Source organism: Microtus pennsylvanicus, chromosome 5 (genome assembly GCF_037038515.1).
Source record: "Microtus pennsylvanicus isolate mMicPen1 chromosome 5, mMicPen1.hap1, whole genome shotgun sequence".
Taxonomy (NCBI): Eukaryota; Metazoa; Chordata; class Mammalia; order Rodentia; family Cricetidae; genus Microtus; species Microtus pennsylvanicus.
In genome coordinates, this window is record NC_134583.1 from 7,731,162 (window position 1) to 7,751,860 (window position 20,699).

At 43.5% G+C, this 20,699-nt stretch overlaps 1 protein-coding gene across 1 annotated transcript; it reads left to right on the forward strand.

The window, feature by feature from the left end:
• The first annotated feature begins 204 nt into the window (after window positions 1–204).
• C5H6orf163 (chromosome 5 C6orf163 homolog) lies at window positions 205–19,599 on the forward strand. Its single transcript, XM_075971243.1, has 5 exons — window positions 205–1,581; window positions 7,033–7,127; window positions 8,563–8,670; window positions 10,902–11,104; window positions 19,110–19,599. The coding sequence occupies exons 1-5, from the start codon at window positions 1,434–1,436 to the stop codon at window positions 19,540–19,542; spliced, it is 987 nt and encodes a 328-aa protein (XP_075827358.1). The 5' UTR covers window positions 205–1,433; the 3' UTR covers window positions 19,543–19,599.
• Window positions 19,600–20,699: the final 1,100 nt, after the last annotated feature.

Sequence of the window (20,699 nt, forward strand, 5' to 3'; positions counted from 1 at the left end):
AACGAAGGTTTGGTTTCTTAATAACAGCACTCTTTCTGGGGACGCTGTATGTGACACTGTCACACACACAAAAACAGTGTTAGTAGCTTCATACAATCATCAGAATGGATGTTTGTTTGCTTAAAAGTGATAGGAACAAATTACTTATGATGTTGAAAAGTCAGGATTAGCTGGGTGTTGTCATATGCCTTCAATTAGCAGGTAAGAGGCTGTTGAAGGTGTAAGACCAGCGTGGGCTACACATGGAATCCAGGCAAACCACAGTGATGCGGTGAAAACCTGCAGAAGTACTCCCTCTCAGTCCCGCTTGCAACTTCAATGTGAGTTCTCAGTTGTTCGTGCCGCCATTCCACCACCAAGACCACCACCATAACCCTCTGAAACCGTAAGCCAAACTGGAGGCTTCCTTTTGTAAGCTTCCTTGGTCATGGTGTTTTATCACAGCAATAGGAAAGGAACTAGGACCCCCCCCAACACCCCAAATCTGAAAACCAGGCTCGGTGATTTTGGATACAGACTTAATGAAAGTAAATTTTCAGTTAGCATTCCACTGTAGTTCCCACTTTTATTGCCACACCACCAAAGCACATTTATAATAAACTGAAAATGTCCTGGAGACTGCCCCCACTGTCCACTAGTTAAAATGAATTCTTTAACGAAAGCACACTTAAAATGTGGTTAGCCGACTAATGTTTCCTTCTTTAGCCGCCCAGATCTTGACCTCTGGCCCCTGTGAATGTATGGTAAGAGATCTTTCGGCTCTGATCACATTTAGGACCTTGAGATGACAGGGTCATCCTGGCTCATGTGGAGGTGCCTGGTATAGACACAGAGGTCCACAGAGCGAGGCTAAAGATCAGAGGAAAGACCGGCTCCTCCTCAGAAGCGGAGGCCGTGAGTCTTAGGGAGATGTACAGCTGTTAAAGCTGGAAAAGACAGGAAACCGAGTCTCCCTTGGATTCTGATCTCCAGAAATTCAATAGGATAAATTTGTATTACAGGTAAGTCATGAAGACTGTGTCCACTTGTTACAGCGGCAAGAAGGAAGTCAGGGCAATGGACGGCAGCTCCTTCTGCTCTCAGCTGTCATTATTTCAGGTTGCTTTTATGAGCAAAGCTTGTCCTCCCTAGCAACAGTTGTTAAGTAAGTTGACAACTTAATGCTGGACCCTGGGAGGGAGAAACTGCTCATCTCTTGCCAAATCTAGTGTCTACATCTTGTATGGCAGAGGCTCCTGGTATATCATTCCTTAGACATATGGCCACTGCCTAATCATGAAGATTTGTTTAGTCCTTGCCAGCCTCTAGAAGAATCTTAAAACCCTGGCCCTCTTCCAGCTTTCTTAGACTTGTAGCTTCTCTTGAAACTACCTTTTTTTCTAATCCTGATATTATTTTAACTATAAGAAGTAAAAAAAATCAGAAATTTAACTATGATCAGGAATCACGATTATACTAATTTTGTTTGCTGTGCTGTTTGCAATAAAGTAATCCCACCAGCCCCTTTCAAAGAAACCTTCCAACGGATCCATGAATACAAGCCATTTAAGACACGCTTTTACACTCACAAAGATATACTGGGTAAGTGAGTTTACTCTTTTTTGGGGGTGGGTGGGTGGAGGGGTGGGAGTGGTGATCTTTGGGACAAGGTCTCTCTCCATAAGTCTGGCTATCCTGAACTCACTTTATAGACCAGGCTGGCCTTGAACTCATAGAGACCCACCTGCCTCTGCCTCCCAAGTGCTGGGATTAGAGGTGTGCACCACCGTGCCTGGCAGTGATTTTATTATTTTTATTTGCTATAGCATAGAATTGCACATGCGCCTTTCTTCTCAGCTCTGTCCTGTTTGAGGTTACTTGCCTCTAGAATTTCATCATGAAATGATAACGTGTCGGAATATAGCCGTTCTACTTAATAGTTTTGTGCATGGCAAAGAGTTTTTGGCCTCTCAATTGGTCTCTTGTCATGAATAAGAACATTAATATGTATCTTTTAAATTGTTTTGAAGCTTTGAAATATTGTACCTGTTTAACATCTGAAACATCATAGTAAATGTGTGTTCTTTCCAATTTTGCCCGTACTTGGGGACTTTTCATACATGCAGGAGAGAAAATATCTAAATACCCCAATAAATGAGTGGAAGAAACTTAGTCTTTACTTTGTAGCTAGTGACAAAAGCAGATGCCTATTAATAGCATAGGAATATTTATCACACACATATATATGCATATAGTTTATGAGCAAATGAATTATAATCCATATTTTCATCTTTCACTTACACCCAGAAAAATTTCAGTCTCATCCTGGATTTTATGCATATTTTCTAAGGACTTTTCAAATATTTTTCCCTGTCTTCTTTACCATGAATGTGGTAAGCTAACGGTTACTTGATTTCACTCCTAATTTACTAAAAGAGACGTTAGAGAGCTGAACTAAAAGGCAGGGGAAATGGAATTATAAAATCCTCTAAAACATCAGTTCCCAAACTAATTTTAATGTTCCGTAAATTTTTGGTATGGATTATTAATTGTAATCTCTAAAATAATATTTAGACCTAAGACAATGTTATCTCCATTACTTAATGATTTTTGATATACTTTAGTTATCCCTTATACTTTATAGGATATATGAATCTAAACCCTGGACAGATAAATATATGTAGAAATCAGTATTTTATATTCACTTGCGTGTGTTTGTCATTAAATTATTATGAGTCAAAAGAGAGCTAAAATTCTGCCTTCTTTATAAGTAAGCTCAACAGCACCTTGACGTATCCATCCAAGAGTATTTCACAGGGCTGTGGTTCTCTGCTGTTACAGTTTTCGGGATCAGGCCTCATCATGTACATTTTTTTTCTTATGTCTTTAAAACACTCTTTGTTTTGGAATAGTTTGATCCATGGGTTGCAAAAGGGATCAAAGAGTTCCCATGGGCCCCAGTTTTCCCCATTAGTTTCGTAATCTTGCTACATTGTCAAAACTGGGAATTTAGCACAATAAGAGCAATGCTCTTCTCTCAGGTACATACCTTGCCAATCATTTCCCCCTTAGGAGTGTAGTTTTATAAAATGTATCACATGTATATTCATGTAATCATCACCACAAGCCTCTTCATCTTGTCCATTAGCAGCCAGTCACAGTTTTCAAAATTCTGGCAGCCTTTCTTCTAGTTCTCTGTCTTTATAGTTTTATCACATGAGAATGCTGCAAAACAAAATCATACAATATGTTGCCTTTTAAATCTACACCATGGTTTTTAGACTCATTGAAGTTGTTTTTATTAATAGTGTCTGTAATTGGAGACTGCCCCGGACCCGAATAATCACACAGAAACTATATTACTTAATTACTGTTTGGCTGATGTCTCAGGCGTATTTCTAGATAGCTCTTACATCTTAAATTAACCCATTCCTATCAATCTGTGCATCACCACGAGGCTGTGGCCTACCGGTAAGCATCTTTCTCCTTTGGCAACTACATGGAATCTTGCTGACTCCACCTACTTTCTCTCTATTTCCCACCTGGCTTTACTCTGCTAAGCAATTGGCCAAAACAGCTTTCTTCATTATCCAATAAAACCAACGCGTATATAGAAGGACATCCCACATCAAGTGTCTCCTTTCACAGCATGTAGGTTTTCAAAAAGTTCTGTAGATGTCTTCTGAAGTTAAGGCTGAGAACAACAAATACAATATTTAAGCCAGGCGGTGGTGGCGCACGCCTTTAATCCCAGCACTCGGGAGGCAGAGGTAGGTGAATCTCTGTGAGTTCGAGGCCAGCCTGGTCTACAAGAGCTAGTTCCAGGACAACCTCTAAAGCTACAGAGAAACCCTGTCTCGAAAAACCAAAAAAGAAAAAAAAAACAATATTTAAATATTAAAAGGGATAATGCCAATGGCTGGGGCAGACTGTGGGGCCACTGGCAGTGCCACCAAGATTTATTCCTACTGCTTGAACTGGCTTTCTGGAGCTCGTTCTCTTTGGAGGGATATCTTGTTCAGCCTGGATTTAGTAGGGAGGGCCTTAGACCTTCCCCAAAGCAATGTGCCTTACCCTCTCTGAGGAGTGGATGGGGGTTTAGAGGGGAAGGTAGAGGGAATGGGAGGAGGGGAGGGAGTGGGAACTGGGATTGGTATGTAAAATGAAAGATGATTGTTTTCTTCTTTTTTTTTCTTTCTTTCTTTTTTTTTTAGATTATTTTTTTTTATTGATAAAAGGAGGATAAAGAAAAGAAAAAAAACAAATTTCCACCTCCTCCCACCAGCCTCCCATTTCCCTCCCCCTCCTCCCACTCTTCTCCCCCTCCTCCCACTCTTCTCCCCCTCCTCCCACCCCTCTCCCCTTCCCCCCACTCCTCTCCCCCTCCCTTTCCAGTCCAAAGAGCTGTCAGGGTTCCCTGCCCTGTGGTAAGTCCTAGGTCCTCCCCCCTCCATCCATATCTAGGAAGGTGAACATCCAGACTGGCTAGGCTCCCACCATGCCCGCACATTGCGTAGGATCAAAACCGCGTGCCAATGTCCTTGGCGTCTCATCAGCCCTCATTGTTCGCCATGTTCCGAGAGTCCAGTTTTATCCCATGCTTTTTCTGGTAACAGTCCAGCTGGCCTTGGTGAGCTCCCAGTAGATCATCTCCACTGTCTCAGTGGGTGGGTGCACTCCTCGTGGTCCCGACATCTTTGCTCATGTTCTCACTCTTTCTGCTCCTCATTGGGACCTTGGGAGCTCAGTCCAGTGCTCCAGTGTGGGTCTCTGTCTCTATCTCCATCCATCGCCAGATGCGAGTTCTAGGATGATATGCAATATATTCGTCAGTATTGCTCTAGGGTAGGGTCATTTCAGGTTCCCTATCCTCAGCTGCCCAGGGAACTAACTGGGGATGGATGAAGAAAGTATGGAATATATACACACTAGAGTACTACGCTGCGGTAAAAAACAATGACTTCTCGAATTTTGCATGCAAATGGATGGAAATAGAAAACACTATCCTGAGTGAGGTATCCCAGACCCAAAAAGATGAACATGGGATGTACTCACTCATAATTGGTTTCTAGCCATAAATAGGGCTCACGGAGTCTACTATAGGCGAATCTAAAGAAGCTAAGTAAGAAGGTGAACCCAAGGAAAAACATATAGTTATCCTCTTGGATAAGGGAAGTAGACAAAATTGCCGGGGAGATAAGTGGGATCTTGGGGGTGGGGTGGGATGAGGGTTAGGGGAGATGGGGAGAGAAAAGGTAGAAGGGAAGGAGGGGGGACTTGGGGAAACAGGAGGATCGGGATAAAGGAAGGTTGGATAGGGGAGCACGGAACCACAATTCTTAGTTAAGGGACCCACTTTAGGGTGGGCAGGAGACTTGATTGTTTTCTTCTTTAAAAAATAAAATAAAAAAGGAAAATGCCACCCTACATTTGTGTTACGTTTTTACAAATGTGATGAATTTACACAATATTGAGATTATATGCATCCACCTCTCCCACAATATTTACTGCTTTATATTTTAAGACTCACTCATTGGAGGGGGCACACTGGAGAGATGTCTCAGCAGTTAAGAGTACTTGCTGCTCTTCCAGAGGACCCACCTTCAGTTTCTAGCACCCACATCAACAGGGTTTGTAACTATAGCTCCAGGCAATCCAATGTCTCTGGCCTCTGGGGTACCTGAACATACTCACATACAGATACACATTCCTGTTCACCATTTAAAGTAATAAAAATAAATTTAAAAAAAACCAAAAGAATAAATTTTTAAAAAGACTCATTAATGATCTAGTGGTAAAGTTCTATCCCCCAAATATATCTTTCATCAGTAGGTGATGGAAATAACTTCAAACAGAACACATAAAGTGGAGTTTTGTCATGGATTACTTGATCCTTTTAAGAAAAACTCAAGGTGGAACCTGTCATCAAGATTTTAGTCTGCCATGCTCACCCTTGGTGAATTGGCCGAGCTGGTGCTGCAGTCAGGCCTACTCAGCATCTAGAAAAGGACTTGGAGACAAATGGTTCCAACACGCATTAGCCCCAGTTTAGAAATCGCGGAGGAAAAGAAGCTATTTCCTCTTTACATCCTTATGCGAGCTAACTAGGGAAGAGTGTGGCTGGTCAGGCTTGACTATGTGCCTGGTTCCGGATCAGCTTCTAGAAGAAAGAAAGGCCAAACAAATTTGGATGGTGCTTATAGGCAACCTTACCACACCGCTTGAGGGAGTTCTTGAGAGAAGTGGGATCTGTTACCATGGCAGGAGATGTTGAGCAAATACACATATCCACCGCATCCCACCATGGGGATTGACATGCTAGGGACTATACCTGTGTTAAGGGCCATCTCAGGTGAGATGCACATACCCTGAGACCTTACCAAAGGATTCAGTTCTTAGCTGCAGGTCCAGAATTATCCCCTCCTACCTGATTCCGTGTGTCTCTCTACCTTCTCTGGAGTTATGCTTTAAGTGGAGAAGTTCTTATGCGATGTTGTTATGTGGAAGTCAAATTAGATCATTGGCAGAGTAGTAATAACCTGGAAACTTAGCTCCCTCCACAGCTGACGGAGTCGGAATGGCCCCCACTAATGAAAGACACGTCCATGATGTATTAAAGAAAGATGCCCTGTCAGAAGCGAGGAGAGAGATGGATAGTGTGCCAATGCCTTGTGAGTTTACACTCTGCTTTGAGTGTGCCACACCTCACAGGACATTTACTCTTCATTGCCTGTGGTTTAGAGAGGGTGTATAAAAATAACTGACTCGATTCAGGCCTCAGGGATGAGTTCCCGCTTAGTCAGTTAATGGAAAACTTACCCTTCCAGTGGGCACCTTTAAGGACGAGAGTGTAAGCTTGGGAGACAGCTGAGCGGGCAGGAGCATGCTGAGCGTCATAGGTTCAGTTCTTAGTGCCAGAAAGCAATTAAATTGAGTGACATCACCTAATAGGAGGTGTCTCTAGATGGCTCGCATAAATGTTAGCTGATGGTAGAGAGGAAAGCCAGGAAACAGTCCACAGGGCCCTGTAATGATGTTTGTCCAAATACACAGATATTGGGTCAAGTATCCTGAACCAAGAAGAGCAGCATCAAGAGGCTGTGCTCAAGGAAAGCATTGAAAAAGCAGAAGCTAAAGTGTGGGAGCAGGTAAAGGACTCAGAAATTACCCTTAACCGCATTTCTACAGGCTCCTCACTCTGCATTTATCTAAAAACTGTAAATTCAGAATAACCGGCGAAGAGATAGCCCACCGAGTCCTTACATCTATGGGTTCTTGGGCGTGTCCTTTGCCCTCTCCATCTTGGCTTCCTCTGTGGGGTGGGGTAGTAATGACTCCCATTTCAAAGGATTGTTGAGAGAGTTCAATGAAGGAATGTACTTGGCACGAGGTGATGCTTAGTAAGAAGCAGGTCCTGCCAAGGATTTCCTTCCAAGTTGCCTCCATGCAGATGACTCCAGCCACTTATTCTTGTTTGACTGAAACTTTAACAGAATAGGGCCAACTTCATTGTAAATTGTTCACCACATGGTCTTCTACTCATGTATGGGGCTATCCATCTGTGCAGTATGTAATAAATACTTCTAACTTATTGCCCATTTCCCCAAATGCCTTATCTTGGTGGACTCTCCCTATCTACTGTCTCTAAAGTCCTTGGTGCTTCTAGTCACCAGGGTGCATTCCTACAGACTCAGCTACACAGGAGGCTGGGGCAGGAGGAGGCTGGCAAGACCATGGTTGGCCTGGAAAATCTAAGAAGGAGCCCACATGAATTAAACAAGCAAATAAAACAAAAGCCCCAATCCTGATGCATTGTGTGCATGGCTGCTTAGGGCCATGGGACCATTTGAAGACTGGAGGAAGAACTACTTTACTCATGGTTGGAGAAGCCTCAAACCCACCAGCTCAGTTCTTCCAGTCATAGATGAATTGAGATAGATGGCTTTCTGAAGAGAATTAAAGTTCTTCTGGGCTAGATAAGGTATAACACTAAGAATCTAGTAGTTGTAAAAATCAAACCGTAAGAACCACCAGTTACTTATGTGTCCCGATAGAAAGAAACAATTTTATGAACAGTCTACAGTTTGAATCTAAGTTTTAGCTAGTATCTGAGTACTTTCTTCAAATAATCTAAGATAAATTCTTTCCTAACTCCTGATGCGGGGGTCTCGATGGTATTCATGCTCTCTGCTTAGAGCTTCGTGTGTCAGCTCCTTTCCTTGTGTTTCCTAGGTTAACATACTCAACTGCATACTCACATACATATACATATATTCATATACATATGTATATTCACCACACACACACACACACACACACACACACACACACACACACACACGTGCAGCTGCCCCACCTTTAATAATTCAAAAGACAGCAGAGGTCACCCAGGGCTCAGTGTGTTATGTGCGTCTAGCTAAGGCAGCCAGGGCTCTGTGGGATGTAGGAGTAAGAACAGTGTAATTAGGGACCCCATGGTGGACGCTACTTTTCATTGAGCACGGACACCTAACTTGCCAACTTCTTGAGCAGCTTCTCTGTGCCTTCCCTGAAATAATGATAAATGAACCTTTTCTTTCAAAGGCTAAAGAACTCCAGCAACAAGCAGTGGAGAAGGCACTCCTGGACGCACACGCCAGACACAAGTTTGAAATGCAGATACTGGAAGAACAACACCAAAGAGACTTAAAGGTTTCATATGCAATAATTTGCTCATTGTCTTTTTCGAAGCCTTTGAAAAAAGGTGCTTCCGTTAGTTGACAGGGGTGAAGAGGTGGAGCAGTAATTAGTAAAGTTCAGATTAGTCTTTCGTAAAGGTTGGGAGGGAACCTGGTGATCCACAAGACGTAAGGTTCTGTCATAGCCCTTTCATAGCCCGGATCACCATTGTAATGAAATAACTCGCTGTTTTATGTAACTAGCTGTTTAGCGTTTGGTTCCCTGGCATGGCCGCAACCTACATATGGGCAGTCTGTCTTGTCGTTATGCAAGCTGTGGTGTCCAGTCCTGTGCTGGGACTTAGCAAGCTGTCGCTTCCCTTCTTCTGGGCTTCCTGCTTACATCTTTTCCCCTAAATTTGCTTTTTCTGAACTGCCAAGAGAGACTTATTTGCTGTCCCTGAAGTAATCCTAGTAGACCAATGGTCACAAGATAAGAGGACCTCTTTTTTTGTTGTTTTAAATTTTCACTGTGATATGTATTCATTGTACATGACAATGTACAACATAATGATTGATATATATATATATATATATATATATATATATATATATATATATATATATGTCCTATGTATACTTCCAAGTATATATTGTATGTTGGGACTGTCACCTCAGACCTTCCTTGCCCATTTTCACTCTGCCTAATAGTTGCTTTTATTTTTCTGGGCAGTTTTATTTCCACTTTTATATCATATATCCATACATGATTTTACTTATCAACATAAAATCTAGGAACCACATATGAGAAGAAGCATGAGATTTCTTTCTGAGACTGGCTTAATTCATAATTACCTTTAGTTGCATCCATTTTCCTGAAGGAAAAAAGCCAACAACCAACTCCACTGTGTATGCGTACCACATTTTCCTTATCCGTTCTTCTGTGGTTAGATGGTAAGGCTGGCTAAGAGGAGCTTCCTAGCTTGCAAGCTCATCAGCGTTCCCAGCAGAGGGATTCACTGCTTAGTTCTATATCTCTGTCCCAAAACCTGTTCAAAGGACCGGAATACAGAACTTCCTTCACATTTGCCAAGGAGGAGATGGAGGAGGACCACGTGTGTGCGATATGTGGGCAGAGGCTGCAGGACAGTGACAGGGAGCCTAATGATATGATGGATGAGCGGCCGAGGAGATGGCCACGCATTCATTGCTTCTCCAAGGAGCACTTAGCGTATACTAGTTGTGTACCAAATAAGGTCCAATGGACTGTCCTTCTACTCAGATGACCAATAGGAAAGGGAGCTCTGCTCCATACTTCCTGCCTCGCCATAGGGTAATCCCTGCTTGGCCCCAGCAGAGTGCCGGCACGCCATGGAGTTAGTAGGCATTTCCAAAATGCTGAAAGGTTTTCCTGTCAGGTCCTTTTGTGAGACTTCTCCACAAATAACGCTTTGACTATTGATCTTTCTCTAGTTGGTTGAAAATACTCCATAGGTCCCCCTACCGTAGAACAATGGAGCGCCTGTGGCCTCCATGAAGGAGGAAGGGTAGCAACCCTAGACTGATGGGGGATGTAGAGCGGCAGAGGGGACTGGAAGGCAGGCTCCTGTGACTGTGTGATGTGTCTGTTTCCTGCCTGAGCCTCGGGCTCCCGTCATGGTGTTTATTTATGCCATTTTCCAATATCACATCTCATATTTCCATGTGTCATGAGACTGTGACAATCAATAAAATCATACAGCTGGAGCTGGAGCCCAGTGATAGCCTAGCATCTGTGAAACCCCAGGTGTAGCCAGCACTGAAAAAGAAAAGAAAAGTGGCTGAAAAACTTTAACCACACCCCTCTAACCTGTTTGCATTTTGCATACAGCCTTTCAATGTGATCTTTCATAAACATATATGAATACATACAGTTTGAATATTTTATGTAAATGAAAAATTTTCATAGAATTCACAGCTACCTTTTTTTTTTTTTGATTTTCCAGACAGGGTTTCTCTGTAGCTTTTGGAGCCTGTCCTGGAACTAGCTCTTGTAGACCAGGCTGGCCTCGAACTCACAGAGATCCTCCTGCCTCTGCCTCCTGAGTGCTGGGATTAAAGGCGTGCGCCACCACCGCCAGACTCACAGCTACTTTTAAATCACCTGTTTAACGGGTTCTGTTTTTATCAGATAAACGAAACTTCGATGGGTCTAGCCCCCAGTATTCATTTTAAGTCATCGACCCTGTAATATCTATGTCAAATTTTCCATTCCTTTTCTTTAAGGCTGTAGAAGCAAAAACCAAGAAGGAGATGATTCAAAACATGGATGAGGAGCTGAAGAGAGAGCACTCCGCCGCAGAACAGCGCATGGTCCATAGGATCCAGAGGATTATGATGGAGTGCCACAGAGAGAAGTTAGAGGCAGTGAAGAAAGCCAGGGAAGAAGAAAGAGAGATTGCCCAGAAAGCTGTCCAGGAGCAGAAAAGGTACGACCGAGAACACGAGCGCTCGACTCAGTGAAAATCTACCTAGAGAAAGAAATAAGGTTAAGATGTACACGTGAATACTGCCCAGCTTTTCCTGGTTTTATTAGGAGATATATCAAATATTGGTAGGAATGAGAGTAGAAGGGAGAGGGAAAAAGAGGGAAGAAGGGAAGGAGGGAAGGAGACAGAGAAAGAGAGAGAGATTTAAGAAAACTGGTAGCGTAAGTACTCAAGTATCTAACATATATAGAAGGGATTGAAATTTACAAACACTTCTGAAGGTCCATGTTGTATTCTCGGTCATATCTCCATCCCCCTTCTCAACATTCTGTTTCTTATTTTGTTTCTCCAGCATTAAAAGGCTCAGAAGAATTAATAAACACTTCTCCATAAACACTTAGGAGTCATTGTTTCCAGCCTGGTTCACACGCTGTGGTAGACGTGTTAGTTCTTGGTCTGTTCCTTATGAACGAATAGGGGTATACAGAAAAACATTGACTTCACAGAAGTGCACGAAAGAAGACACACAAGGCCCAGTTTACTGCCTCCTACATCTACTTTGTCTCCCCGAAACAAACATTTCATGTAACAAGGCTCACATCTTTCCACATCCTCGGATATACTCTCAGCCTTATATATTTATGTACATAACCACACATCATCTTACAGATCATATTATACAGAAGTGTGCACTGCGAAGCAGAAGGGGAGAGGGTAGAACACAGAGCAGAGGGACAGAGAGAGCTTAAGAGAGAGAACGAACTGCACTAACCCAGTCAGCAGTCCAGGAATTTCTGGGTACAAGAGAAACCCATGTTTCCAGATGTTGAGTGGCCTGCCCAAGACCCCCTAAACTTTAGCAGCAGAACAAAGATGGAGTCTTCCTGTTTGGCCTCTGAGTCTGGGTTTGTCCCTTTTGGGTTTTGCCGCTTGACTTGTGTTCAAAAAACACAAGTTGCCTGAGTTGATGGACATCTGCTTTGATTCCATTTCCTAGCTACTGTAAACAGCTATCTAGTCATGAGCGTAGATGATCATGTGTCTCTGTTGTGCAGTATAAAATCCTCCAGGTATATGCCCAGAAATGAAGTATAGTAGTTCAACTCCAGACTGATGTCCATAGAGGCTGCACTAGTTGACACTTCTACCAACAGCATGCAAGGGCTCTCTCCCCCACATCTACTCTAGCATTTGATGTTTAGACTTCTGATGGTGGTCCATTCTGACGAGCCGAGGTGGAATCTTAAAGTGGTTTTGATCTGCATTTTCCTCATCGCTAAGGTGTAGAACACATTTTTACCTGTCTCTAATGGCTATAATTTTATGACAACTCTCTTGATTCAATAATTAATGCACATGGACCCTTTATATATTTCTCAAATCTCTTTCTGGGGGCAGCCAGGCTTAGTGGGAGATGCCTATAACCCAGCACTCAGAAGTGAGGCAGGATACCAGGCTGTGGTTCACAGTAAGATCTAGCCAAGCAGACAGGAGTGAAGTTTATCTCGGAAGTGGAAGTGAATTGGCTAGTAACCACTGGGCAGAGTCTGTTATCTTGTATGTCTTCAGGCTGAGTGCTGAGTCCCAGAGAGGCACTGAGCCAACTATGAAAGATCAGAAGAGGAGGAGGTGGTGGGGACTGAACCAAACCCTGGCCTGTGTCATACTTGCAATTTTCCATTATACTGACCTGCTCGACAGGAAGTCATTTGAGTTACTGAGTGAGTTTTTCCACTTCACCAGAACTTATCAAGTGTCTTCTGGATGAAATGGATTTGAAACTGAAGTTCTGGGAGAAAGAAATTCAGACCCTTCCTTAATATTAAATGAAGTAACTGAAGTGTGGCTTCCCCCTCTGAGCACAGTACTGGTTCAAACAATACACGGGGATTGAAAGAGTTAAAGTCCTAAAGTGATCAAGTAAAGTGAGGGTAGGTAAAGATCAAGTAAAGGGAGGTTTCTGGAGGAAGATGTGTTGGTCTTTAGAAGGAGAGGGATCTGATTTCCGAGAGAGACGTAAGAATGAAAACAGGATGCGCAAAGACGTGTAAGTTTCTTGTACAAGGAGACATAGCTAATGGAAGAGTCCTACTGAACCCCAAGTTGCAAGTGTGCTGCAGAAGGACGGCTCTCGCTCTTTCCTCCACACCCTTGTTAATGCCTCCAACCCCAGCTCCAGGGGATCACTGCCAAATCAGGGAAGTTTCTAGTGTCCCAATCAGAAAACCATAATGCATTTTCCTATTAAACACAGTGGTTATGCCGGCTGGAATTAGGCTAGCGTTTCAGTTGTTCAAACAAAAAGTGGATTGACACCTTCTTATTGTCCAGCCGAGCAAATCATCTTCTCTGATCTGCCTTACGTACAAATGATTTTGAGGAACAAATGTCATTATCATTTAGTCGTTGGCTATGGGGAAATGTAACCAAATGTAACCAAATTACAACCAAATGTAAAAATGAGGATTTTTATTGATGGGCATAGACGGGGCATGAAAGTGTGTTGGTGGCCGTCTGCATGAGACAAGTGAAAAACCTCACTTACATGGAAGAGAATGTGGAAGGAGCATCCACTGGTGTTTTTTCTTTAAGCCCATGAACAGCACATCCTGTGTCACTTTAACAGCAACAACCATCCAAAAATAGGCTGGAAGTGTTTCAGAAGACACCGAATGGAGAGATTTTTAGTGCAGATGTTCCGTGTTTCCTCACTGGCACAGTGAGGCTGAGGTAGCAGAGCATATTTTGTCTAATACCCTTTTATTCTCTACTAATCCATTTTGTGAAATATCAGCCTAATTCCTGTAAGTGTGGACACACCCTGCAACTATGTTAAAAAATGGTTACACATGTGCCAGCATTGTGTTTAAGTAGAGCGTGAATTTCAAACCTCCAAGTCTCTAGCCTTGTCAAAATAGAGATGGCTTAGAGAGTGTGCACAGATGCCACACCGGGATGTGCACAGCTTACAGGAAGTGCACAGATGCCATACCGGGATGTGCACAGCTTACAGGAAGTGCACAGATGCCACACCGGGATGTGCACAGCTTACAGGAAGTGCACAGATGCCACACCGGGATGTGCACAGCTTACAGGAAGTGCACAGATGCCATACCGGGATGTGCACAGCTTACAGGAAGTGCACAGATGCCACACCGGGATGTGCACAGCTTACAGGAAGTGCACAGATGCCATACCGGGATGTGCACAGCTTACAGGAAGTGCACAGATGCCACACCGGGATGTGCACAGCTTACAGGAAGTGCACAGATGCCATACCGGGATGTGCACAGCTTACAGGAAGTGCACAGATGCCACACCGGGATGTGCACAGCTTACAGGAAGTGCACAGATGCCATACCGGGATGTGCACAGCTTACAGGAAGTGCACAGATGCCACACCGGGATGTGCACAGCTTACAGGAAGTGCACAGATGCCACACCGGGATGTGCACAGCTTACAGAGAGTGCACAGATGCCACACCAGGATGTGCACAGCTTACAGGAAGTGCACAGATGCCATACCGGGATGTGCACAGCTTACAGGAAATGCACAGATGCCACACCAGGATGTGCACAGCTTACAGGAAGTGCACAGATGCCACACCAGGATGTGCACAGCTTACAGGAAGTGCACAGATGCCATACCGGGATGTGCACAGCTTACAGGAACTGCACAGATGCCACACCGGGATGTGCACAGCTTACAGGAAGTGCACAGATGCCACACCGGGATGTGCACAGCTTACAGAGAGTGCACAGATGCCACACTGGGATGTGCACAGCTTACAAGGAGTGCACTGATGCCACACTAGGATGTACTCTCTGCTTACAGGGAGTGCACAGATGCCTCACGAGGATGTGCACAGCTTACAGGAAGTGCACAGATGCCACACTGGGATGTGCACAGCTTACAAGGAGTGCACAGATGCCTCACGAGGATGTACTCTCTGCTTACAGGAAGTGCACAGATGCTAACCAGGATGTGCAATGCAAGTTTCCCAGCTGTCCCTGCTGTCCCTTCCACTGGAAGCTTGGCAGCTGTTGGTGACAGTGCCGTTGCTGTTTGGCAATGATGGTAACATGCAGAGCATTGCCACGTGTCTTGCTTCTCGTGTGGATCCAAAACTGTAGGAACTCACCGTTCCCTCCAACCTGTCTGCAGTATCCCTCAAATACTCTAGGAGAGACCGAGTCCAGGCCAGACTAAGTTTGGAGAAGGGAAGGAAAAACCACGAGCACTGATATGGCCCTTCCTTCAGTACTTCCTCATCCGTCTCCAACAGCAGAAAAGACAGATAAACAAAATAACCTTTTTATTAGTTAATAATTTTCCCCAGCCCAGTCACATTCTCCCGCCTTCTTCCTCTCCTCCCAGCCCCTCCCCAACCTCCCCTCTTCTCTTGCCCCTCTTACCCACTCCTTCTCCCTTTTCTTCAGGAAAGGCAGTCCCCCATGTACATCATCCAGCCATGGCCTGTCAGGTTGCTGTCAGACTAGGCACCTCCCCTCCTATTAAGGCTGGGTAATGCAATCCAGTAGGAGAAAAGGGACCCCAAAAGCAAATAACACTGTTAGGAACCCCACAAGAAGACCAAGCTATACAACTGTAATATGTGTGGAGGGCCTAGGTCAGCCCCATGCAAGCTCTCTGGTTGGCAGTTCAGACTCTGTGAGCCCCTGTAAGCCCAAGTTACCTGATTCTGTGGGTTTTCTTGACCATTTCATATGTACCATAAAATTGATTCTTCTTCTACAGCAAATATTTTGCTTACCTTAAGAATGTGTTTTAAAAGCCAGGCAGTGGTGGCACTTGCCTTTAATCCCAGCACTCATGAGGCACAAAAGGCAGGCAGATCTCTGTGAGTTCAGGTTCAACCTTGACTACAGAATTAGTTTCAAAACAGCCAAGACTATTACACAGAGAAACCCTGTCTCAAGAAAACCCAAGTCTGTTTTAAGCATGAATATTCCCCACCTTCCATTTTTCCAAGGCTGAACTCACAGAGATCCGCCTGCCTCTGTCTCCTGAGTGCTGGGATTAAAGAAGGTGATACCTGGGATAGACTTTATTAGCTCAGTTTACCTAAGGTTGGTGCTGGGGACCTTCCTCTTTGGGGATGCTGGATAGGGTCATTCAGCTGTTGCTGTCCTGGGCCCTAGAAGCCTTGGTTTCAGCCTCACTAACAACCCATTGGTGTTATAAAGCACCAGGCTAAATCCAGAGGACGTGCATGAGTATGAATTCACAGCTCTCCAGCATCGCTATGGTTACTGAGGCCTCCATCCTACTTTCCAGCTTCTGGCTGATTCCTCTTGGCTGTTCATCTATCCCAGCAGTTTTAGATGCTGACAGTTAGGGCTTTGTGGTTTCCTGGACTTGTTCCTTTTCGTCTCGGTGCCTATCTCTGTCTTTCATCACTGGTTCAGACCCTCATAGTACCCCAGATGGTCTCGCTGTCTCACTGCACCAAGGTTTAGCCTTCTTACTGTTACCAGAACACTGTTCTTAAATGCTGTTTTCATTGTGTCATCCTACCAAAGAAACATTTTATGGTAACTTCTTATGAGACTGAAGCAAGTAGTGGCCAAGAGAAGCCACGCTCCTGCTTCCTCAATTACGTGTGTGACGTTGAACAACAGTTCTCATGGCTCTTGGCGAGCCTCACATTCTTACCTATCACAAGGGAGTAATAACAGTGTGAGTAAAAATAGTAACAGCCTCAGTGGGTCCTTCTACAATTAAATGAGCAGACATGTAAAGCGCTCATAGCACTAACCCTTGCTGGTAATAAGCTGTGGGAAGAGGAGGCCGAGTTGCCTGGTAACTGGAGATGAATGACATTACATCAAGATTAGGGAAGTCTCAGGTTTAAGGTCAGGCTAGAACTAGAAAAAGTAAGAGAATTTCAACCACAGAATGAGGTAAGCCTCAAAAAGACTTCATTTGTGTTGGAGGCACCAGGAAGGAACGAGAGGGGGAGCATTTTCATTACAAACCGCAAATACTTTACCCCAACATCTTAGTATTTTATTCTTTAGACATCTTAGCCAAACAAGGTAATCACAGAAGTCCACGCACTGCATCTGCATCACACGGCCCTGGGCTCAGACTGCCTGGGTCATGGCACTGATTTTGCCACCAGCATTTATGGGTGAACCTGACAAATTACCTCACTGCTCTGAGCCAGGGTTCTCATTGTGAATGGGGCCTAATCACGGCATGACTTAACTGAATTTCCCGAGCTACTGATTAACATATACACAAAAGCCTGGCAGCTTGCTTGGTGCATGGTAACAGTTCAATAGGGTTGGCTACTATAACATTTATTTATAGTCGGTCTATATACATATCTGTATTATCTAACCTATATATATATATATTTGTGATATAATTATATTTTAGGTATATATAATATGTATATACAGATAGAGTGATATGAGCAACCAGAGGTCAGAATCATTCAGCTGCATGGCCCAAGAGCCCTCAGGGTCCCTGACTTTTTGACAGGGAAGGAGCATATCCACGAGGTCAAATTCATTTTTTTTTTACAAGAAGATGATGTCATTCCCTTTCTCTCTCTCTCTCTTTCTCTTCTAAGGAGTGTTATATTTTTCAGGAGTTTTAATAGGAGGAGATCTCAATATATTTAAATAACATGAAAAACAAGCTTTGTTTTAAGCCGTACGTAAAAGAACTTTTCAAATGACTGTAAAATTATGCCAGTCTCTTCACCAAATATTATATTTTATTTTGGAAAATATTTTTCATAAAAATATTTGCATTAAAGTAGAATTAATTTATTGTTATTTTGCATTAATTGATGTCTTTTAAAATGTCTGTTCTTTTAGCTCCTAATTCTGTTAATGTCGATAGATAAAACTCATATAAACTATTTATTTTTGGGTTCCTCAGTAACTTTAAGTGTAAAAGGAATTTGGCCCTGTGATCAGAAAGTTAGAGATAATCTATAATTAAATATAGCTCAGTTTAAATCACGATTAAACCTAAAGCTAACGCCCAAGTACAAGCTGCTTCCGTCCATCCTAAAGCTGAGCAGCGACGGTTCAGTGGCTTAGGCCTGTAGCCTCAGCACCCAGCACGCAGGAGGGGGATCGAGAGTTCAAGGTTAGGATCCAGGAGTTTGCTGTGAGATCGTCTCTAGTCGTGCCAGCAACTGCACCCATAAAGGCTTCCCAACATGGCTGCCTAAGCTTGAGCCAAACAAGGGCAGCAATGATAGGCATATCAAAGTGGACGGGGGAAAGCCTGTGGGGCCTCCGTTATATACAAAGATCTACAGGCATGAGAGGGACACTGAGAGCGGGAGACAGAGGCTTGCCCAGGGAAGAGCACACCAATTGGTTATCCACCACCAAATGGTCAACTGAAACATGCATATATGTTAACATTAACCACATTGATCAGGTTATATTTAGGAATACATATGCGCATATATAAATTCATATATGATGTAACAACAATCAATGAAAAGAGGACATAATTTGGACATAAAAAAGAGAACAAGAAGTGGGCTCAAAGGGAGAAAAGAGAAGGGAAACATGATGTTATTATATTGTAATCCCAAAAATAAAGAGTTGAAGGTCAGCCTGAATTATGCAGTTGATTCAAGTTCACTCAAAGCAACAAAAATCAAACATTAATGATACTATTTAAAAGACATAAAAAAACAAAAAGGAGATGAACTGATATGAAGAAATACCTTCTATGGGGGTTTAGGACTCTGTCTCTGTCTCTTCATTGTTTTAAGTTCAGTGCCACCACTGGACATTAAACTAGTGGCTGTGCCCCAGCCTTTGGCTGAGAAATTGATGAACAGCCTCTTAGCACAATTTTTAGATTGATGATTGATAGCTAACATATTCTGAAAGCTCATGCGCCCCAGGTTTTTCAGGTTGGGGACTCTTCCGTGATTAACGATCAATTCATTATGTTTTTAGTGGCTAGTCTATCTGATTTGTAAATCTGTGTCGTCTTTTGCAGCAAGACCAGGGAGGAACTTGTGAATACTGGCGTGACAGCCACTAAAGATCAGAAGACAAGCTTGGGCCAGTTGATAAGAGCAAAGGAGCAAGAAATGAATGCATACTATGGCCTGGCTCAGAGACAGAAGCAAGAAGAAGTGCAGGAAGTGCTCCAAGAAGCAGAAAAAACCCACCAGGCCACACTGAACAACGTGATGGGTAAACTGGCCAACACCCAGGGGGAGCTGATATCTGTGGCAAAGGAACTGGGAATCATGACAAACTGGAAAGATTTCCTGGAGGAGGAATTACAGGAAACCAGGGCAGCATTTCAGAAGTACATCAATTACACCTTCCCCAAGCTCTCCCCAGGACATGCCGACTTTATCCTGCCGGAAAGAAAGAAAACCCCTTCCTGTCTTACTAATGACAAAGAAAAGAAAGCCGAGTAGACATCAGCTGAAATGTCTCCACGGAGACAGCTTCCCACAGCTGAATAAATACACTCAATACCATTGGTTTATATCTGTTCAGTGTACTATTGGGCTGTAAGAATTTTTAATTGACATTTCAAGTTGTCATACAAATGACAGATTTCTGGTTTTTTTTCTTTTGTCCCGTTTTTGCCATTTTCAAAGTAATGCATTTCATATGGCATTTTCAAACATGCTCAGGTCTGGCGGGTCTTTGCTCTCTCCGCTCCCTCTGCTTCTCTTTTCGTGGAAAACCACAATATTCAAAAGCATATGCCAAGGTGTGAGTACCACCTCTACCTACAGAGAGAGGACACACTAATTGAAAACCCACTTCTGTAGCTGGCTTGATTCTTTTCTCCACCTGACGTGTGAGCACACGCACGTTTGTGTAGTTGGAAATCAGCGAAGGAGCATGTTCTTAGATTGTTTGCCTCGTGGAGTGTAACCTACAGCAGACAGATTACTGTCTGGTTAACAAAAACATCAATTTTCATCAAATATATTAAAACAAATTTTAAATTCTGGGCCCTGCAAGAAAAGTATCTATACAAGTTAGGGATCCAGAGTCCTCTGCCTGACGCATGCCCTGTGAGGCTCTGGACCGCTGATGCCAACAATCACTAAAAGGGAAAGAAGACCTGAACCTATAGGACTTTTCTAAAACCCTATTGACTAAAAGCTAACTTTTTTTAAATGTAAGTTTTTTTTCTTTTTCTTTTTTTTAATATTTATTTATTTATTATGTAAACAATAGTCTGTCTGCGGGTATGCCTGCAGGCCAGAAGAGGGTACCAGACCTCATTACAGATGGTTGTGAGCCACCATGTGGTTGCTGGGAATTGAACTCGGGACCTTTGGAAGAGCAGGCAGTGCTCCTAACCGCTGAGCCATCTCTCCAGCCTCCAGCCCTAAATGTAAGTTTTTAAACATACCTGGGGACCCCATTGGCTTATGTGGGTGCCAGGATCCAGACTCAGGTCCTTGTGCTTGAGCATGGAATTCTCCTATCTGCTGAGCTATCTCTCCAGCCCCAAGAGGGTTCTTTATGAAACAGGATCTTGCAGCTGCTCTGTCAAGTGTAGAACCTTGAGCTTCCAGCACCAAGAACAGAAGGTTTTCCCATTGTTTCCTTC